The sequence below is a fragment of the Opisthocomus hoazin genome, chromosome 5 (genome assembly GCF_030867145.1).
Source record: "Opisthocomus hoazin isolate bOpiHoa1 chromosome 5, bOpiHoa1.hap1, whole genome shotgun sequence".
NCBI classification, from domain to species: Eukaryota; Metazoa; Chordata; class Aves; order Opisthocomiformes; family Opisthocomidae; genus Opisthocomus; species Opisthocomus hoazin.
Genome location: NC_134418.1, coordinates 49,801,567 through 49,821,029, shown reverse-complemented (window position 1 = coordinate 49,821,029; position 19,463 = coordinate 49,801,567). Strand labels below are relative to the sequence as shown.

At 42.7% G+C, this 19,463-nt stretch overlaps 1 protein-coding gene across 4 annotated transcripts in view; it reads right to left on the bottom strand.

The window, feature by feature from the left end:
• The window catches only part of ARHGAP24 (Rho GTPase activating protein 24), a 259,532-nt gene that overhangs the window by 148,105 nt on the left and 91,964 nt on the right, over positions 1-19,463 (bottom strand). For all 4 annotated transcript variants that reach the window (XM_075421196.1, XM_075421197.1, XM_075421195.1 and 1 more), the window contains one exon: positions 16,139-16,226. In XM_075421196.1, coding sequence (XP_075277311.1) covers positions 16,139-16,226 — 88 coding nt within the window. The remainder of the gene's footprint in view (positions 1-16,138; positions 16,227-19,463) is intronic.

Sequence of the window (19,463 nt, the reverse complement as noted above, 5' to 3'; positions counted from 1 at the left end):
AAGCTGAGCTCCCTCAGCCTTTCCAGATAGGAGAGATGGTCCAGTCCCCTAATCGTCTTTGGAGCCCATGGACTCTGAACTATATGAATTACCTGGTTTAGAAAATAACAACAATGTTGATATTAAAACAAACAATAATGAAAAAAATTAAGGAATAGTGATAGTGACCAATTAAAATTACAGATATAAGTTCAAATTCACATAACTCAATAGCATTGCACTTGTCTCAGTTTCACTTAGGAGAATATCTTAGGAAAAACATTATGCATTACTGCCTCTATTTCAGATGTGGGGACTCAACAAAGGGCTAACACAGTTAGAGGCAGTGTCACACATGCCATCCAGCACTAGTAATTACTACTGTGCATGTCCGCATGACAGATTATATCTTTTTACACAGCAATTTAATCTGTTGAGTTACGGTGTCATCAGTCAGACATTTAATTACTGTGGAACAAAAGACTTACTAAATCTCTTCCCCAGCCTTTGTTGGTGCAAGGCAACTTATGAATGTGACTGAATCTTCAGGGCATTTCCAGGTGAGTATTCTCTGTCTATTTTGAATAACTTGTTGATATGTCGTTGATGCCGTTAAAACAGAAAAGGAGTTGAAAGAGAAGTGACGCATTAAAAAACCAGCTACAGATCCAGCAGTACTTAATGGTACTCTGAGAACATAAACCTAAATTATCCCAGCTCCGGTGTCAACACTCTCTGCCAAACATATCTGAATTGGGGTTTTATCACTGAGCTACACAGGAGTCCCAAGAGATCAAAGGCACTTTCAAGTGGAAAATTATTTTCACATTTTTCTTCTCCCATCATCTGCATATATGGACAAAGCTGTACTCAAAACACAACACATCAACATATACACATACATCTACAAGAGCACCTTCTTTATGAGAGCCCAATTCTCTGCAAATCTGTGTGGCTTTAAAAAGACACACATGTAAAAAGCCTTCGGGGATTCTTTACATGGGTTTTAGAGCATGAAAGTCTAACTCACCTTTGAAAAGGCTTTTAAATTACAATCCCTAATATGCATTTGGATCAGCAGAGCAATTACAAAGTTTTTAAATAAAGGCGAGTTAGGTATCACAAAAATTTACAACTATTAATAATATGGAATGACAATAAATGGATTTGCACTCATTTGTGGCAAAACCCTGCTCTTCAATCCATACAGATTGCCTCTAGAGATACACAGAAAGAACAAACCTCTGGAGGCAAGACGTGCTTGTCCATGGGCCCAGCTCCTGATGTGACGACAACTTTCTCAAGTAGCATCCTGAGCTCTCCTATGTGCTTGCGCTGCTGATCTCTTGCCACTTTCCAGGAAGAACTACTGAGTGCTATAACTGTATGTGGTGTACTGTTTTACATATTACAGAATCATAAAATGGTAGGGGTTGGAAGGGACCTCTGTGGGTCATCTAGTGCAACCCTCCTGCCGAAGCAGGGCTGCCTACAGCAGGCCGCACAGGACCTTGTCCAGGCGGGTTTTGAATATCTCCAGAGAAGGAAACTCCACAACCTCCCTGGGCAGCCTGTTCCAGTGCTCCGTCACCCTCAGAGGGAAGAAGTTCTTCCTCATGTTCAGACGGAACTTCCTCTGCTTCAGTTTGTGCCCATTGCCCCTCGTCCTGTCGCTGGTCACCACTGAAAAGAGCCTAGCCCCATCCTCCTGACACCCACCCTTGAAATATTTATAAGCATTTATAAGGTTCCCTCTCAGCCTTCTCTTCTTCAGGCTGAACAAGCTGAGCTCCCTCAGCCTTTCCTCATAGGACAGATGCTCCAGTCCTCTCATCATTCTCGTAGCCCTCCGCTGGACTTTCTCCAGTAGCTCCTCATCTTTCTTGAACTGGGGAGCCCAGAACTGGACACAGTACTCCAGACGGGGCCTCACCAGGGCAGAGTAGAGGGCGAGGAGAATCTCCCTCGACCTGCTGGCCACACTCCTCTTAATGCATCCCAGGATCCCATTGGCCTTCTTGGCAACCAGGGCACACTGCTGGCTCGTGGTCAACTTGTCATCCACCAGCACTCTCAGGTCCCTCTCCGCAGAGCTGCTCTCTAGCAAGTCCGCCCCAAGCCTGTACTAGTGCATGAGGTTGTTCCTCCCCAGGTGCAGGACCCTGCACTTGCCCTTGTTGAACTTCATCAGGTTCCTCTCTGACCAACTCTCCAGCCTGTCTCCAGGTCTCGCTGAATGGCAGCACAGCCTACCGGTGTATCCACCACTCCTCCCAGCTCTGTATCATCAGCAAACTTGCTGAGGGTGCACTCTAACTCTTCATCCAGATTGTTGACGAAGAAGTTGAACAAGACTGGGCCCAGTACTGACCCCTGGGGGACACCACTAGTTACGGGCCTCCAACTAGACCCAGCGCCACTGATGACAACCCTCTGAGTTCTGCCATTCAGCCAGTTCTCTATCCACTTCACTGACCACTCATCCAGCCCACACTTCCTGAGCTTGCCTAGGAGGATGTTATGGGAGACAGTGTCAAAAGCCTTGCTGAAGTCGAGGTAGACAACATCCACGGCTCTCCCTCATCTACCCAGCACCATCACACCAGTCACACCATCACAGAAAGCTATCGGACTGGTCAAGCATGATTTCCCCTTGGTGAATCCATGCTGACTACTCCTGATAACCTTCTTTTCCTCCACTTGCTTGATGAAGATCTCTAGAATGAGTTGCTCCATAACCTTTCCCGGGATGGAGGTGAGGCTGACCGGCCTGTAGTTCCCTGGGTCCTCCTTCTTGCCCTTTTTGAAGATTGGAGTGACATTGGCCTTTCTCCAGTCCTCAGGCACCTCTCCTGTCCTCCTGGACCTCTCAAAGATGATGGAGAGTGGCTCAGCAATGACATCCGCCAGCTCCCTCAGCACTCATGGGTGCATTCCATCGGGGTCCATGGATTTGTGGGTGTCCGGATTGCTTAAGTGATCCCTCACGCAGTCGTCCTCAACCCAGGGAAAGTCATCCTCTCTGTAGGCTTGCTCTCTTGCCTCCAGGGCATGGGATTCCTGAGGGCCTGCCTTGGCACTGCAGACTGAAGCAAAGAAGGCATTCAGTAACTCTGCCTTCTCTGCATCCTCCGTCACTAGGACACCTGCCTCATTCAGCAGCGGCCCCACATTGTCCCTAGCCTTCCTTTTGCTGCTGATGTAGTTGAAGAAGCCCTTCTTGTTGTTTTTGACATCCCTTGCTAGATTCAATTCCAGGTGGACCTTGGCCAGCGTCATTGCATCCCTGCATGCTCTGACCACATTCCTGTACTCTTCCCAAGTGGCCTGTCCCTCTTTCCACATTCCATGGACCTTTCTCTTCCACCTGAGCTCTGCTAGAAGCTCCTTGTTCATCCATGCTGGTCTCTTGCCTCCTTTTCTAGATATCTTGCTCAGGGGGATGCACTGCTCCTGAGCATGGAGGAAGTGATGTCTAACCAGCAAGCAGCACTCTTGGACCCCCCTGCCTTCGAGAGCCCTGGCCCACGGGATTCCTCCAAGTAGCTTCTTGAAGAGGCCAAATACATTTTTAATTAAAGCAAAATTATGAGAGACACACCTTGATGCCGTTTTTTTAACACAAGGCAGCACAGATGTACAAAGTATTAGATAAGTGTTTACATTTCAGTAATCATAGAAAATACTGTATTTGGCAAGTAATCCTTTTCTTGTATTGCACTATAGTTGAACATCTAGGTTTTTTATTACTTTCAAGCTACACTCACACTGTACTAATATTTCATAAACATAAACTGTAAGGTAATTATGCACATAATTCCAGAAAAGCAAAATTAGTTATCTGGAATGTCCCAAAACATATCGCTAACTATTCCCATTCCCCATCATTTCTGTACCAAGCACAGAAGTGGAAGAGAGAGACAACGCAAGGAAAGCCTCACTTTATCTAACACTTGCAGCTAATCACCACTTGCAGTGTGTCTGGCAATACATATCAAAGAGAAAAACAGATGTCAAATAAAGAGAATGGAAAAAATTCTTTAACAGCTAAAAATGGCAATGATTTCAAATATCCATCACTGCCGAAGCTATGACCCTTCTGTCGGCATCGTCCAAAATGGAACAGATGGAAGCTAAATGTGCTTTTATCCACCACAGGCCCACACCAAACTGCAGGCAGCTCTCCCTGACTGAATTCCCTTTCACAATTTCCAAAGCGCTCCTCTGCAATATTGCAAATGGAAAGAGAGCACACACACGTATGCATGCCTTGCACAAACAAGTTTTAGAGTGTGACTACTCTTTTGCTTTTAACATAGCTTAACTTGACTTTCCATTCATAAGGAAATTACAAGCGTATGGCCCAAATTATTTCATGTTCCCCCAATACAAACACTCCCTTTATATACCATTTAGGTAGCCCACTGTTTAATTCCATTATTCATTCTCCTTAGCCCCAACCATTATTGTCTCTCATACCTTGATTTTACTGTTTGGCTTGCCTGCTGCTAGAAGTACACTCTCCTCCCTCTGCGCCATTTTATTCCCATAGCCAAGATGTTAGTATTTTGTTCTCTGAGAAAAGATGTACCTGGTGGTTTAGGCAGTTTATCTGAAGTCAATATTGCTTCCTCCCCCCTGCCCCTTTCGGTCCCCAAATCACTATCAAAAATTGTCAGAGCAACAAGCTCTCATTCCAGTTACCTTTCTCACTTCCCACGGACCACCTGGCTTAGCAGGAACTATCTCTGCATGTCTGGCACTACCTAAGCCATTTGCCAACATTGATATTAATCATCAAGCTCCAGTGTCAGCTGCAGTGCTGAGGTGGAGAAAAAAAAAAATCTCATCACTGCTGTGATTACAACTGGGGGCATTTAAAATAGAGTGGGAATAAACCATTTCCCCAAAGATAATTTTCACAATGTGAGCTACATCCTCACTAAAAGCAAATCTGGTGTACACATACACTGATGGTGGAAGATGTTCACCACAAACTCGACCCCTAAGTTTGCTTTTATGCCACCTAAGTTTTTAAAGATGCCACTGCCATTATGTTCCAAACTCTTGTACGTAGCAGATGACCTCTAGAAGGACACCAGTGGGTCACACAGAGAAGACTGCCTGAATGAATGATGTTGCTAACTTAACCTATGGAGCAAACACACATCAGATCACATGCACCACATGTTAAGCAGGGCTAATAAAAGTAGTCTGCTTCTAAATTAAGAGACACAGGTGAAAAATAACTTTTTAACTTCAGCTTCATATACCATAGTTGAATAATGGCAAAGGCAGGCAAAGAAACTGCAGTTGTTCAAAATTTTTATAAAGTCTATCCAGTTTTCTGCCACATGAAATTAATGCCACAGAGAACAGACGATTGAAAAGTAAGTGGAAGTACTTAACAGGAAAGAAGATGAAAGCTACAAGTGTTCAGGAGTTTTCAGAAATGCTTCATCTGTCGCCTATCTTCAAAACAGACTGTAACTAGGAAATAGCATTCAGAGAGCCGGCAATATTACTACTTCTATCTACTACAAATGCACACACTTTTAACCTATAATCTGTACTCATTCACAAAGATAGAAGGGATTTAAGATAGCAGGGTTTATATATGAAAATTTGTGATGGCTCATGCTTCAGTAACTTCAAAGTTACACACGCGAGCTGTATGACTGAGGATAATTTGTCTATTCTGCACATGCTGCATGCCTCAGAGAAGACAGTTAGAAAGGACTCTTTTCTTATTTTTCTTTTTATTTTTCTTTTAAATAGTTATTGCATCAAAATTTAATTCCTTCAGCTTTAAAAGCAGATTACTTAAATCGCTATAATTTCTATCAGATTAATTTTAGGTGAAAAAAATATATCTATGAATGACTATTTCTATATTTAAGGAAATTATGCTTAAACCAGCTATTGCAGGCTCTTCTATGCTAGATACAAGTGCTGGAGTTCTACCAGAAAAGAGACTGCATCTTCTGAATGGGAAAAGGTGCCCCATCTCCCCTTGCAGGATAAACAGGACATTTTCTGGTAGTTCCTTAGTAGCCCAAAACTCAGTCACACCATTCTTGATTCTTAAACAGATGTGATATCATGAAGAGATCTTCCATATGGGGGAGAGGAGGAAAAACTTCTCCGACCATTCTGCGACTCTGTTGCAATCCTGGTTTTGCCTCTCTCACCAAACTCCCAGTAAAAAGGCAACAAAACATACTTGCTTGCTATCACTAGTTCAGATTTACATTTCCTTAACATCATTAATTTGCAAGGCTTGTACCTCTCACAAGGATGCAAGTATCATGTGAATTAAACATGCGTGGATACAAGGGCACAGAAAGGTAGTACTTGGTCCAGTGTCATGGAAGGAGACACTGCTGTAACTGGAAGAAAAAGCAGGTATCTTGAACTTGGTGCCTTCCCCCAGTGTTGTTCAGTAGCCGTAACAACAAAGGCACAAAAATCATGGCTAAGAGGGATATGACATGCATTTATCTGTAGGGAACTGAGCTTGACATTAGCAGATTTTATGCTGCCAGCACAACAGCTTGGTGGCGTGACCTTCCATCTCATTTCATAGGTATGTAGGACGGGGGATGGTCCGGGTTTAGCTTTTCTAAAAACTGTGAAGGAGGCAAACCTATTATGGGCACATCAAATATTTGCGCACCACGAGAGCTGCTGTTCAAGATGGAAGAGAGGTCATTCCCACTAAGCCCTCACCATTAACCTTGTAAGAAACAAGCAGCAAAGCTTCAGCCGGCTTCACTTCTCTGGCTTGCTGACTGCATGTATTTCCAAGGGTCACTTGAAAAAAAAAAAAAGAGTTAAGAGTTGTTACAGCTTCCTTTGAAGGGGGAGAAAGAGATAGAGCATGCCAATGTGTCCATACGCAGAGAGGTGGCTCCCTACCAAATACTTTTCTGAAAAATCACTCTGTTAATGACAACTGATGATGGCAATGTGTTCAGGAGATCTTCAATAGCTAACGAGCAACACTCAGAGCTCGTTTAGCGCAATATGCCATTACATGGAGACATCTACGTGCAGCAAGGCTGGTGCCCATTTCATTAAACTGCCTGCCTGCTCGCTCCAGAAGGTATCAGAGGTACAATTAGTTCAGTCGGCAGTATCAGCAATGCCCTTGAGGTCCTGTGCTCCTGACAGCTGATGAAGAGGCACTGCTGGCTGTCAGTGCGTGCAGGGGGAGGCATTCATCTTTGTGGCAGCACCAATTAAATCCACTGGGTTGACACAAGGAGGAGATGGGAATTCAGCACAGCGAACAAGTCAAAGTAGCTGACTGTTCTAACACTTCATTTTTGGGTTCTGTATCATGGGGAATAGGGAATAAGTTTTGTGCTAGTCATGCTGATAGGGAAGGGAATACAGAGCATCTGCATGACAGCAAAGGCAGAGAGAGCACCTCAGTGCTCGGGTGTATGCGCATGTGCACTACGGAAAGGCGTTTTTTGCAGCAGGGCAGGAAACCTCTTAATATACAAACAATTCTCTCCTAAAGTCAAGAGAACTGAATTTGCTTAGTGCACTGTGTTCCTAACACTCTGCTAAGCCTTCAAAGAAAGCTACTTGCCATACCTGGGGGTCCTGAGAAGACAAAGCCGTGAGCAAGAGCCCCTTATTTCTTGCAAAGCCACATCCTTACAGAAAGCAAACAGTTCTAATTCAAAACAACAGTGTTCAAAACCTTCTAAAACATTACCATCCCCAAGACATCACATTGAATTATACCAGTCACAGTCAAACATTTCAGTTAATCATCTACCCTGTTTAGTGCCTCACTGTAGAGTCAAACCTTGCCCATCCCACAGAAGTCCTGCTGTCATATGACTTCTACGACTGCAAAGTATTGATATTAAAAAAGAAGAACATTGAAATAGAAGCTACTGTAAGTATCTAGTATCCAACCTGTTAAGTACATTGGAACACTACAAAGAAAATTGCTTTGTTAGCCAAAAAAGATTTATCTGTGTAATTCCTGTTTTGTCTTACTTGTGTCCTTTAGCTAAAAAATGCAAGTGACCTTATCAAATCCACATTTTCCAGGCCTTCATGGACCCTTAATTAAAAATACTGCCAATCAGTAGGTGACAAGAATTATAACCTACTGTGACCTTCCCATTTCAGATGTTTGAGAACTCACGGCAAAAGTCTTGCAGGGCTTAATCTGCTAAGTACTGTGTATCAACAGGAACCTGAAGAGTTTTTAATAACTTTACAACACGCTGGCAGCCATTTATCTTGTCAAACCTCACAACACACTTGTGGAGGCTAAAGGGCCTGTTTACCAACAGTGAAATCAGTGTGACATACACACATGCAAAACAGATCCCTCCTGACTCTCAGCCATGGGTGCACAGACCTAAGCAAATCAAAGATGACTTAAATGTAAGATAGCTATCCTGCAAAAATGAAATAACATCATCCTTTGGACATAAAAAATTAATTAAGCTTTGAGGAGTGAAAGCCTATTGCAGCAACAGAAGCAAAATAGTTTATTATCCAATCTTTCATGTAAAGAAAGCTTAAAAAAAGACCCCTCAAACCCACCTCATGCTCCCTACCAGAACAGGTAATCTGCAGGACACTTCATAAGGTAGGCAATTAAAGACATAAAGAAATAAAGAAAATGGCCTGCGGACAGCTCTTTTTTTTTCCCCGACTAATGAAAAAATCACTCTAACAATTTCAAAGTTCTGGGAATTAATATCTCACTCCCTTGCAGAGATTCTCTAATAAAGCCACGGGCATTTGGGAAATATTCAGTAGTCAAAGGATTCACAGGTCCATAAAGTCAGCCCAGAACCCTCATGAAATAATGCTCACTGTTCTGAGAAAGCACAGCGTAAGAATTTTACACCAGAAAAATGAGATTCAAACATGCTGTGAACAGCAACAACTCAAGTCCTCCAAAATAATATAAAAATACTTCGTAGGGCACTCTCTGCAACAGCATTGCGGAGTGCTTTCCTAACATCAGTTTGTAAAACCTACTGCAGACTTCTAAATTACCTGAAAATAACTCTTACGAGCAAAGCTGTGATGCAAAAGCAGCCAAATGTTTGAACAGTATCACAGAAGTAAAGACAGGCGGAGACAGGGTTGGGGTTTTTTCTTTACTGAGACAGGCTTGTATATGGCAGTCCAGTGAAACTGCTTTTGTTTCATATCCTTTCCAGCTGAAGCATTTGGGAAGGTAGCTTAAACATTTTAAGTACATGTCGTATTTTGATTTATATCCTGTACTTGAGGAATCAGAAGTAAGTTGTGGCAATCTGTTTGGCCTGTTTTCAGTTAGTACCACAAAGGGAACCAATGCTTCTGTTGCACAGCATCATTGAGAAACTGCTTTCTGAAAAGATGTATATACAGAAAAGTCATGCACAGAGAGAGCTCATCTAAACCAGAATAAAAATGGTGCGATTTTCCTCAGCAATATGTTCAGGCTTGTTTTCTTGACTACAGCTTTCAGGCTTGACAAACTGACCTTCAACAAAGCATATGGTGCTGAAGGTAATTCCTGCCTTCTGCAGTCTCCACCATCCACGACTCAAAGAAAGATCTCAAAGGGAGATAGCCCAAGAGCCACACACACAAGAAATCAGCAGACACACAAGTGCAGAAAAAAGCAGCAGCAGAGACTACCAGTAACTTCCCTGAAATAATACAGTTAGCTCCTGACAGTCTGAATAACCCCTAAGAATCAAACCATGAATGAAACCTTAAGCTGCAGACACATAACTTGGGGCTGCACTGAGAATGTTTTTAGAGGGATGAACAGACTTTGGTAACTCAGTACTACCAAAGTACAAATTTATCCATACAGATGCACATGCTGGACTATGATACTTTGCCAATGGTGAAAAACACAGCACACATATACAAAGCTTACAAGCAGAAGTTTCCACAAGGCATACCAAAGATCAACATTTGGAAATGTATGTTTTGGTTTAAACAGTACTAATTAAATATTAACATTTGTGCAACTGAACAACTCATCAGAGAAATCTTTGGAATATTTGCGTCTCTAGGGGAACTCGTGCCTTAGAACTGAGCACACAAAAGATCACACGCTAGCAAACATAGTCCTGTTAGCAAGCGCGTCTTCAGTGCTGTTTTCTCATGAAATCTGCATGTAATACAGGACAAAGAAATACATGATTCGACAACACTCAAATTGTCAAATGCCACTGGAGTAGTGATCTGGCTTCTTATCCATGAGGCCAGGCTGTAAAATGATTTGTTACTCTCAGAGAGCAGGACATCAGCCACTGCATAAGGATCTCAAATAACAGCAGCTGGCAGGGTAGCAGTATTAGCAGTTTAGTTTCCAGTCAATGATGAAGTACATTCTTTCACCCATTCAATAACCATTATCTCTTCTAGGCAATTACCTACACAGTCCCAGACTATTTTGAGCTGGTGGTGCTTCCTGAGTGCATCAGAAGACAAGGATTCACGTCCTGGGAGCTCCTACAAGCATCCACATGTGACTGGGAAAGCTGCAGGCTCCTACTGCAAGGCTTTCCATACTGCCCTCGCTCAAAATGCCTTTTCAGAGGACTCCAAAAAAGACACTCAAGCCTTGTGTGAAAAACAACGGACGAGTCCAAGCTTCCCACATCTCTGTGCTCACCTCCTCCTGGTGCAAATGGGGTGCAGCAACTCGACTCAAGCAGGAATCAAGTCCCCCGTCTGCAAACCACCACACATGCAAACTACAGTGCTTTCATGTGCCTCTGTTCTGCACTTCTGTACCTATGGGTGGCACCTACTTCACTGAAACATAGCTAGGTCATCTGATTCACTTCTGTGTGAACACAGACGCCTTCCCCATTACAGCTGCGTAACAAGATAAAAACCTCAGGTTTCTTTTAGAAAGAAACAAACACACAGAATGAGTTTTTATCTTCTAAATAAAACTAGTAACAATCAGCAAAAACCCCACAATCATTTGAACAAACCTAATCACATAACTTTGCTATATGTGTATATTTCCCATTAAAAAGGTATTTATTTAAACTCTCTTCTGGTTTCTGTTGAATATGAAACATTGCTCTGAGTGTGAAAGAAGCTGTTAATATCCAGAGAGATCGGTAATCACCTCTTGGTCACACTGACTGTGGTACAGAAAACTAATGCACAGAAGCATGGCGTGGGCCTCGTGCTGTACCAGAGACAGTTTCACCCGGTAAATCAACATCATCAGGACAGCAAAAGAAAAAAGAGGAACAATTTTAAGTATTAAATCATGTCATGACTTAAGGAATGAACAGAATGTTTTCAAAATGCAAATTAAAGGCATCTGTATTCTAATTACGGCATCAAATCTGCAAGATACTTGTCTCCATACACATTTCTTTCATTCATCTTCATAGATGGCTGTGTACAGAGAATTAGTTTCATAGTATAAACCTACTCCCACATACATTCCCAAAATAATTTGCATGTATTAGCAATAAATAAACACACACATGCGTTTTCAGGCCGCCCACAGACATGATAGACAAAAAGACGACTTGTCACTATTGCCTTTGGGATTATAACTAAAATTACTTCAACTTTTAATACAGGGAAAACAGAATCCAGGAGCAGCCTGAGCTTCAGTGCCATACATTTAACATAATATTCATTTAAGCTAACAAAATAAAAAAACCCCTGCAAATAGATCCTGTTGCTATGTAGCTGTTCTCTCATATGAACGTTAACAAAGGCTAAACAGAACTTTGGCTACAACATATTTTTCTCTATTACAATCCATAAGCTCAGTTTTGTTGCTGTCAGCCTATAAAACTGACTTTTATACCAAGTCACTAAGAGGATACAGATAACAAACAGTTCCATTACAAAAGGCTGACAATACTTGTCTTGAGAAGCAACAATGACACACGGTCGGTGGCAAAGCTCACTTCATCTTTGCTCAACCTACAGCTGACAACACTTCTACAGGCACACCCAGTCCAAGTCTCAGTTTTAATCTTTTAATCCCCCAAAGACCAGTGTTGTGGCATGAAATGTCCTATCTGATTTCCCAAAAAACTTTTTTGTCATGAATCCTTAGCAAAATATCTCACCAGGAAAACTGTTCCAGTATGAAGTCACTATAGCTGCATGCTTGTTAGCAAAGGGGCAAAAATAAATATACTGGTGCTATCTTAAATAAATTCAAAACTGCATATTCAGAATTAAAAACAAGCAAACAAAACAAAACAAAAAAACATAACTGATTCTCAGGGAGGCTCCAGATAAATATTGAAGGCAGCCCAAAAACTAATTGCAAATTACTTTTTAACTTGACGGCATAAAAGGTGGCATAACAGATATTTTGGGAAATCGCTAGAGTGATCATGCTCTCCCACCAGCAGTGCCCATCAGTTCAGCAGCTGGCACTTTCCATTGTCAAACTGGTGTAGACATCAAGATCGTAAATCAGGATTCGCGACAGCACTGCACACACATCTCAGGCCTACAGTTAAACATTCCACACACGATGTCAAATTCACACAGACCACAGGCACACTAAGCACACCCAGGGCAAGCATTATCAGACAGATTAAGGTGTCATATGAACTGGGACATATGGAGCACCAGCTTCAGCAAAATCCTTTATACTGATGCCTTCACACATGATGTGGCAGCAGTTTTGAGATCGGGACACTTCAGTTTTGTGCACTTCCTCAGCAGCACCTTCTAGTTTAGCCTGCAGCAGGAATTAAAGCTGCTTCTCCCACTGTCACGTCTGTCAGGAGGAGAGAGAGAATGATCACCAAAATCAGTGCCAGTCCACTTCTGTCTGCCCATCTTATTCCCTCCACTTCCACCTGTTGCAGGGCATGGACCCTACTGCAATAACAGCAACAGCTACAACTACAGAAGCTCAGCTTCTCTGTTTCCCATCTGCAATATCCAGAAGAAATACAGGCTTAATTTATAAAATGACTGATTGGGAAGGCCCATTTTGCCTGGAAATGCTAGGTCAGAAAGCATTCGGGGAGGGGGGGGGGGGGGGGGGGGCAGCACCTTTTCAATTGAAAAGAACTCTTAAGTTTCAGTGGAAACAAGATTTTAGTCAACCCCAGACTTCCTATGTTAATAATAGGTTTCTTTCTCTTTTTATATGAAAAAGATACACATCACTTTTAAAAATGTGTTTGATTCAAGGTGGGGTGAGTGTTAAGCAAACCTCACAGACACCATGTTTGCTTTCTTTGCATACTAACCCCTTACTGCACATAGCTTTCATAATCAAATTCTTTGCCACATATAAGAGGATAAATAAAGCAACACTGTGCTGAGCTGCATCTGCAAATTCCAGCGAGTGACCAGCCTCCTTAGCTTTGAAATCTACTTCATATTTCTTAAACTTCTACAACATATCAAAATTTCCGTGCACCAGTCAAGACAACTACATTTGAGCCTTGACCCTGAGAAGGTTTAAGAGCAAGAACAGGGTGGCGAGTTTCAATAAACATTATCCTCTGTTTACCCTTTTAAATAGCCATAGTGGGGAAGTAAATTAAAAAGTAATATGGGGAATAACATAATATATTGAATAAACACAGTGGGCTAACTGGATGTTGAAACATAGAATCATTTAGGTTGGAAAACACCTTTAAGATCATTGAGATCAACCATAAACCTAACACTGTCAATTCCACCACTAAACCCTGTCCCTAAGCACCAAGTCTACACGTCTGTTAAATACGTCCAGGGACGGTGACTCCACCACTTCCCTGGGCAGCCGGTTCCAATGCTTTACAACTCTTTCAGTGAAGAAATTTTTCCTAATAGACAATCTAAACTTCCCTTGGTGCAACTCGAGGCCATTTCCTCTCGTCCTATCACTGGTTACTTGGGAGAAGAGACCAACACCCACCTCACTACAACCTCCTGTCAGGGAGTTGTAGAGAGCAATAAGGTCCCCCCTCAGCCTCCTCTTCTCCAGATTAAACAATCCCAGTTCCCTCAGCTGCTCCTCATAAGACTTGTGCTCTAGACCCTTCACCAGCTGCACTGTTCTTCTCTGGACACTCTGCAGCAACTCAATGTCCTTCTTGTAGTGAGGGGCCCAAAACTGAAAACGGTACTCGAGGTGCGGCCTCACCAGTGTCGAGTACAGGGGGACGATCGCCTCCCCAGTCCTGCTGGCCACACTGTTCCTGATACAAGCCAGGATGCCATTGGCCTTCTTGGTCACCTGGGCACACTGCTGGCTCATGTTCAGATGGGTGTCGACCAGCACCCCATGGTCCTTTTCTGCTGGATCACTCTTCCCCAAGCCTGTGGTGTTGCATGGGGTTGTTGCGATCTAAGAGCAGGACCTGGCACTGGGCTTTGCTGAATCTATATTTAAAACTCTTTCTGTCTGGCTATCCAGCCAGTTCTTTACCCAGCAAAGAGTACACTCGTGCAGGCCATGAGCAGCCAGTTTCTCCAGTAGAATGCTGTGGGAAACTGTGTCAAAGGCTTTGCTTAAGCCCAGGTAAGCAACATCCACAGCCTTTCCCTCATCCACTAAGTGGGTGACCTTGTCATAGAAGGAGATTAGGTTGGTCAAGCAGGACCTGTCTTTCACAAACCCCTGCTGACTGGGCCTGATCACCTGGTCATCCCGTGTGTGCTGCATGATAGCACTCAAGATGATCTGCTCCATAACCTTCCCTGGCCCTGAGGTCAGACTGACAGGCCTGTAGTTCTCTGGATCCTCCTTCTGGCCCTTCTTGTAGATGGGCGTCACATGTGCAAACCTCCAGTCAACTGGGACCTCCCCAGTTAGCCAGCACTGCTGATGAATGATGTTAAGGTGAGCGCTTCTGCCAGCTCCCTTGGTACCCTTGGGTGGATCTCATCTGACTCCACAGACTTGTGTGTATCTAAGTGGTGTAGCAGGTGGCTAACCATTTCCCCTTGGTTTAACGGGGCTTCATTCTGCTCCCTGTTCCTGTCTTCCAGCTCAGCGGGCTGGGTATCTGCAGAACAACTGGTGTTACTGTATTAAAGACTGGTCTTACTATTACAGAGGCAAAGAAGGCAATAAGTACCTCAGCCTTTTCCTCATCCTTTGTCACTATGTTTCCCCATGCGCCCAATAAAGGATGGAGATTCTCCTTAGCCCTCTTTTTGTTGTTAATGTATTTATAGAAATATTTTTATTGTCTTTAACGGCAGTAGCCGGATTAAGTGCTAGTTCGGCTTTGGCCCTTCTAATGTTCTCCCTGCATAACCTCACAACATCCTTGTAGTGCTCCTGAATTGTCTCCCCTTCTGCCAAAGGTCATAAACTCTCTGTTTTTTCCCCTGATTTCCAGCCAGAGCTCCCTGTTCAGCCAGGATAGTCTTTTTCCCTCCTGGCTTGTCTTTTGGCACATGGGGACGGGCAGCTCCTGCGCCTTTAATATTTCCTTCTTGAAGAATGTCCAGCTTTCCTGGACTCCTTTGCCCTCCAGGACTGCCTCCCAAGTGGCTCTGTCAACCAGACGCTTAAACAGGCCAAAGTCTGCCCTCCAGAAGTCCAATGTAGCAAAGAGCAGGCTAGCAAATCATGTCAGCAACACACACAGTTAGGAATACCACTCAGTTGACAAGGTAATGTTCTTTATACAAACCTACCCTCAGGAAAAAAAACACCCAAAGAAAAAAAATAACGGAAAACAAGTTTAGAGTTTCAAAACAGCGATGTTTGCTGTTGCTACAATTTTTATTCACCCACAGTGAACAGGGAGCATTCTTAAGTGATGGTACTGATGTCATCAAGTCCATGTGCTATGCTGATAAGCTGTTGATGCTAGTTGTAGATTCCTTTGTTACCACAGGACACACCACTTTATAACATCCAATATAATCTAAAGTAATTACCAAATACACTTGTACTGCCACTGTGCCAGTCAGTGGTGCAGTCCATTGCTGTGAACAATCATGCTTTACGCTGACAAATAAAAAAACATCCTTTTCCTACGCTGCCTGAAGTTGAATGACAAAATCATGAATGCAAGTATTCACAAATTAACCAACTTTCTTTTCCTTAAATTGAATCATTAATCAACTTCAGCTTCTGTTCTGGCAGAACAGATGTGGCCATTTGTCACGGAGAACAAAACTGCAAAAAGTTTTTATGTGGAGTACAATATCCTACCTGGAACAACTTCAAAAAGAAACTTTCCTGGACTTTCTTCATTGCAGGGATGCTCAATTACTCTGTTGCCTGGCAGAAAGATGGTACCCTAAAGAAAAAAATAACAACAAACATGGGATTAAAACTGCTACCATGCTTCTGATAGACTAACACTTCTTCTTGGGCTAAGGTATACATGAATTTGTGGTGTTGCACCTGGGCAGCTGACTTCCAAAGTGAGACTGAGGAAGGATTATCCCAAAAGCCAACATCATAGATCCCCTTAATTAACTGAGGCATTCAATAATGGTTTAGGTTTTTTTCATGTCTTGGTTTTTGACACCATGCAGATTTTTGTACTAAACACATGTACTAGTTTCACTGTGCTGCAGGGAAAATTCAAGACTAAAAGAAAGGATTAGTTTGACCCCCTGTCAGTGAAAAGCTATGAAGTTGCATGCATGAGGCAGATGAACTTACAAGCTAGGCTTCTTGGCTAAAGCCAAAGGATATGCAGACAGAAGAGTAATCTCAATTTGCAGGGAGCATACCCAGTTCCTGCTCTGTGTCCTTTCACTGTGACATCCTAGGGATGCCCTACAGAGAAGACACCTCTCTTCCACCCACTGGCAGCACCAGCAGACTGGCATGCTGCAAAGCCACAGCAGGCACAGCGAGAGTCCTGTTCAAAGATGCATTTGCTACAGGCAGAAAGACATCAGATAATCTCTGTGATGGCCACAACATTACTACCTTGAGAAGGCAGATGGTGAATTTTAGTTGTGTGTCCAAGGGGTAATGGGCACAAACTGAGGCACAGGAAGTTCCGTCTGAACATGAGGAGGAACTTCTTCCCTCTGAGGGTGACGGAGCACTGGAACAGGCTGCCCAGGGAGGTTGTGGAGTCTCCTTCTCTGGAGATATTCAAGACCCGCCTGGACAAGGTCCTGTGCAGCCTGCTGTAGGTGACCCTGCTTCGGCGGGGGGGTTGGACTAGATGACCCACAGAGGTCCCTTCCAACCCCTACTATTCTGTGATTCTGTGATTCTGTGATTCTGTATTTCGTAAGACTGGTTACCAAAAACAATGCCTGCAACCCTCAAAATATTTCTGGGGCTGCAGTGGAGTGAAGACATAACTTTATTTTACCCCTGTCCCTCTTTGCCCTGCCGTCACAGGGGATGGCTAGACCACTCCTTTCCTCTGAGAGCTCTTTTTCATTTTCAGATATTACAGCTCCTCCTAGTACCATTTCCTGCTCAGTTAGCAGGCAGTCCTTAATGAAATTATGCTGGGATGGCTGTCCAGGGGTAAATTTTCAGAGCAGCATCCTAGGAATTGTATTAGGTACAAGCTCTCCATCACTGTTAGTGGGAGATAATACCTACTTACCAATATTCTCCAATTACTGCATAACAGGGCCCCTACCTCCAAAGTAAACAACTTATATAACTTTCATGGCTTAAACATATAATATCTCGAGTTGAAAGGGGGGGCGCCATAAGGATCACTGAGTCTAACATGTGGCACCATTTTCCATGGTAGTTTCACCAAATGCTGCTTCTAAATATCTGTCAGACCCCTCATCTGAACAGCAGTAAAGATATCCCTGTACAGAAAAAATGCCAATTCTGATATCCCGTATTCATTGCTATGGCCTGTAACTTTTGTTACGAGCAGAAGCATTTATAATCATTGGGAAGGCAAGACAAGCAGAATGCTATAGTCATCTCACGAAGGAGATGTTACAAATCGACAGGAAAAAGTCACGTGAAGAAACAGGTTACAGAAGTTTCACAAAATCAGTATTTGTACCAGCTGATGTGGAGACCGAGCTTTACACTGACTTGTTAGTACATTGCTGTCTGCCAGCAGGTACAGTGTGTCATGGGAAACCAAAGACAGTGCACAGATATTTTATCAGATCATACAAAATCACCTCCATTAAACGCTATGATAATTTTTACTGAAAACAGATGAGACAGAACAGTATTCTGCTGAGGCTGATTAGCAGCAAGCATTAGCAGTTGTGGGCAGCTTTCCCCCCTCACTGCGTACACAGATGCATTACAAGCATTAAGTGCCTTGGTCCAATAGCTCTACTAGAAGCTATTTTCCTACATTCCTACTACAAGCAGCAACTGTTAATAGTTGTTACACTCCAAAGCCTTCTGTGGAATACCTTATTAGGCAAGAACAGTATCATAACTAAAAAAGATTATATGAATGGGAAAAGACAAGTCACAAAGTAGCTCCACTTCTCATGTAACAGGTGGAGAAAAACCAGCAAATATAAGGAATACATTTTCCTGAAAATTATGGGACACCAGAATAAATATCTCTCAAAAACATTTTTAACTACATGTATTTTATGTCACACGTAACAGACCATTAAGACTGTTATAATTTTCTTGCCCACTTTAATTTTCAGCTCGGGTTGGTTTTACCTAAAAAAAGCTCCACCTAGCACATAGGATGAGCAGATCATAGTCTTCACGCTGGAGTAAATTTCACTGCTCAGGAGCTTATGTCAGTGGAGGCATACAATATATTTAAGCTAATTATACATCTTGCTATTCAATTAAACAAAAATACAAAATTAAAGAGACCCAGCCTACAGCACCGTCAACTAAAATCAATTTTTGAGACACTGAACAAAAACTGCATTCAATTTTGCTGTCAACTCATTAGCAACAGACATGCTGCAGTCTCATTACAATGTGATGCTTTCTGATTCTCAGATGTAAAACCCTTTTAGTATTTACTTTACAGTGAGCTGTCTTCATTACAGATTTTTGAGAACACAAGAACAAAACAGTCATAATATTTATAACCTTAGTGCCTTCATTTCGTAGATTAAACCTATTTCATCTACTAAAATGTGAAGCCTAAAGCCACACATGACAGCTAAGGTAATATGAAGGGAATCCAGACAGCAACACTGTACAGAATATTGCTGTGGTTTAAAAAGAAAACTTGTCCTCAAATGGTAATTTCATTTTAACGTCTATTTTCAGAACCATTACTGGAAACATCAGTGCACGTGAATCCTTAAAAATATATTTATATGTGGGTTTTTTTAAAATAAGAAAATAGCTTTGTTTGTGCAACATGCACCTGGATGCACCAGACTAGTGGTGAAAACCCAAGAGAGCAATTGCAGCTCTCTCACTTCCCCTGTTTTCACACCCATCTGTCTGCCTTCACCACACAGCAACACTTCCCCTTCAGTAAGTTTTGTAGCTATCTACATAACTGTACCAATGTTATCTGGAGTGTCCCTTTGCTTAGTTTCTCAGCAGCTGGCAGTCTGTTTCACAAGAGCACACCGATACCCAGGGAACA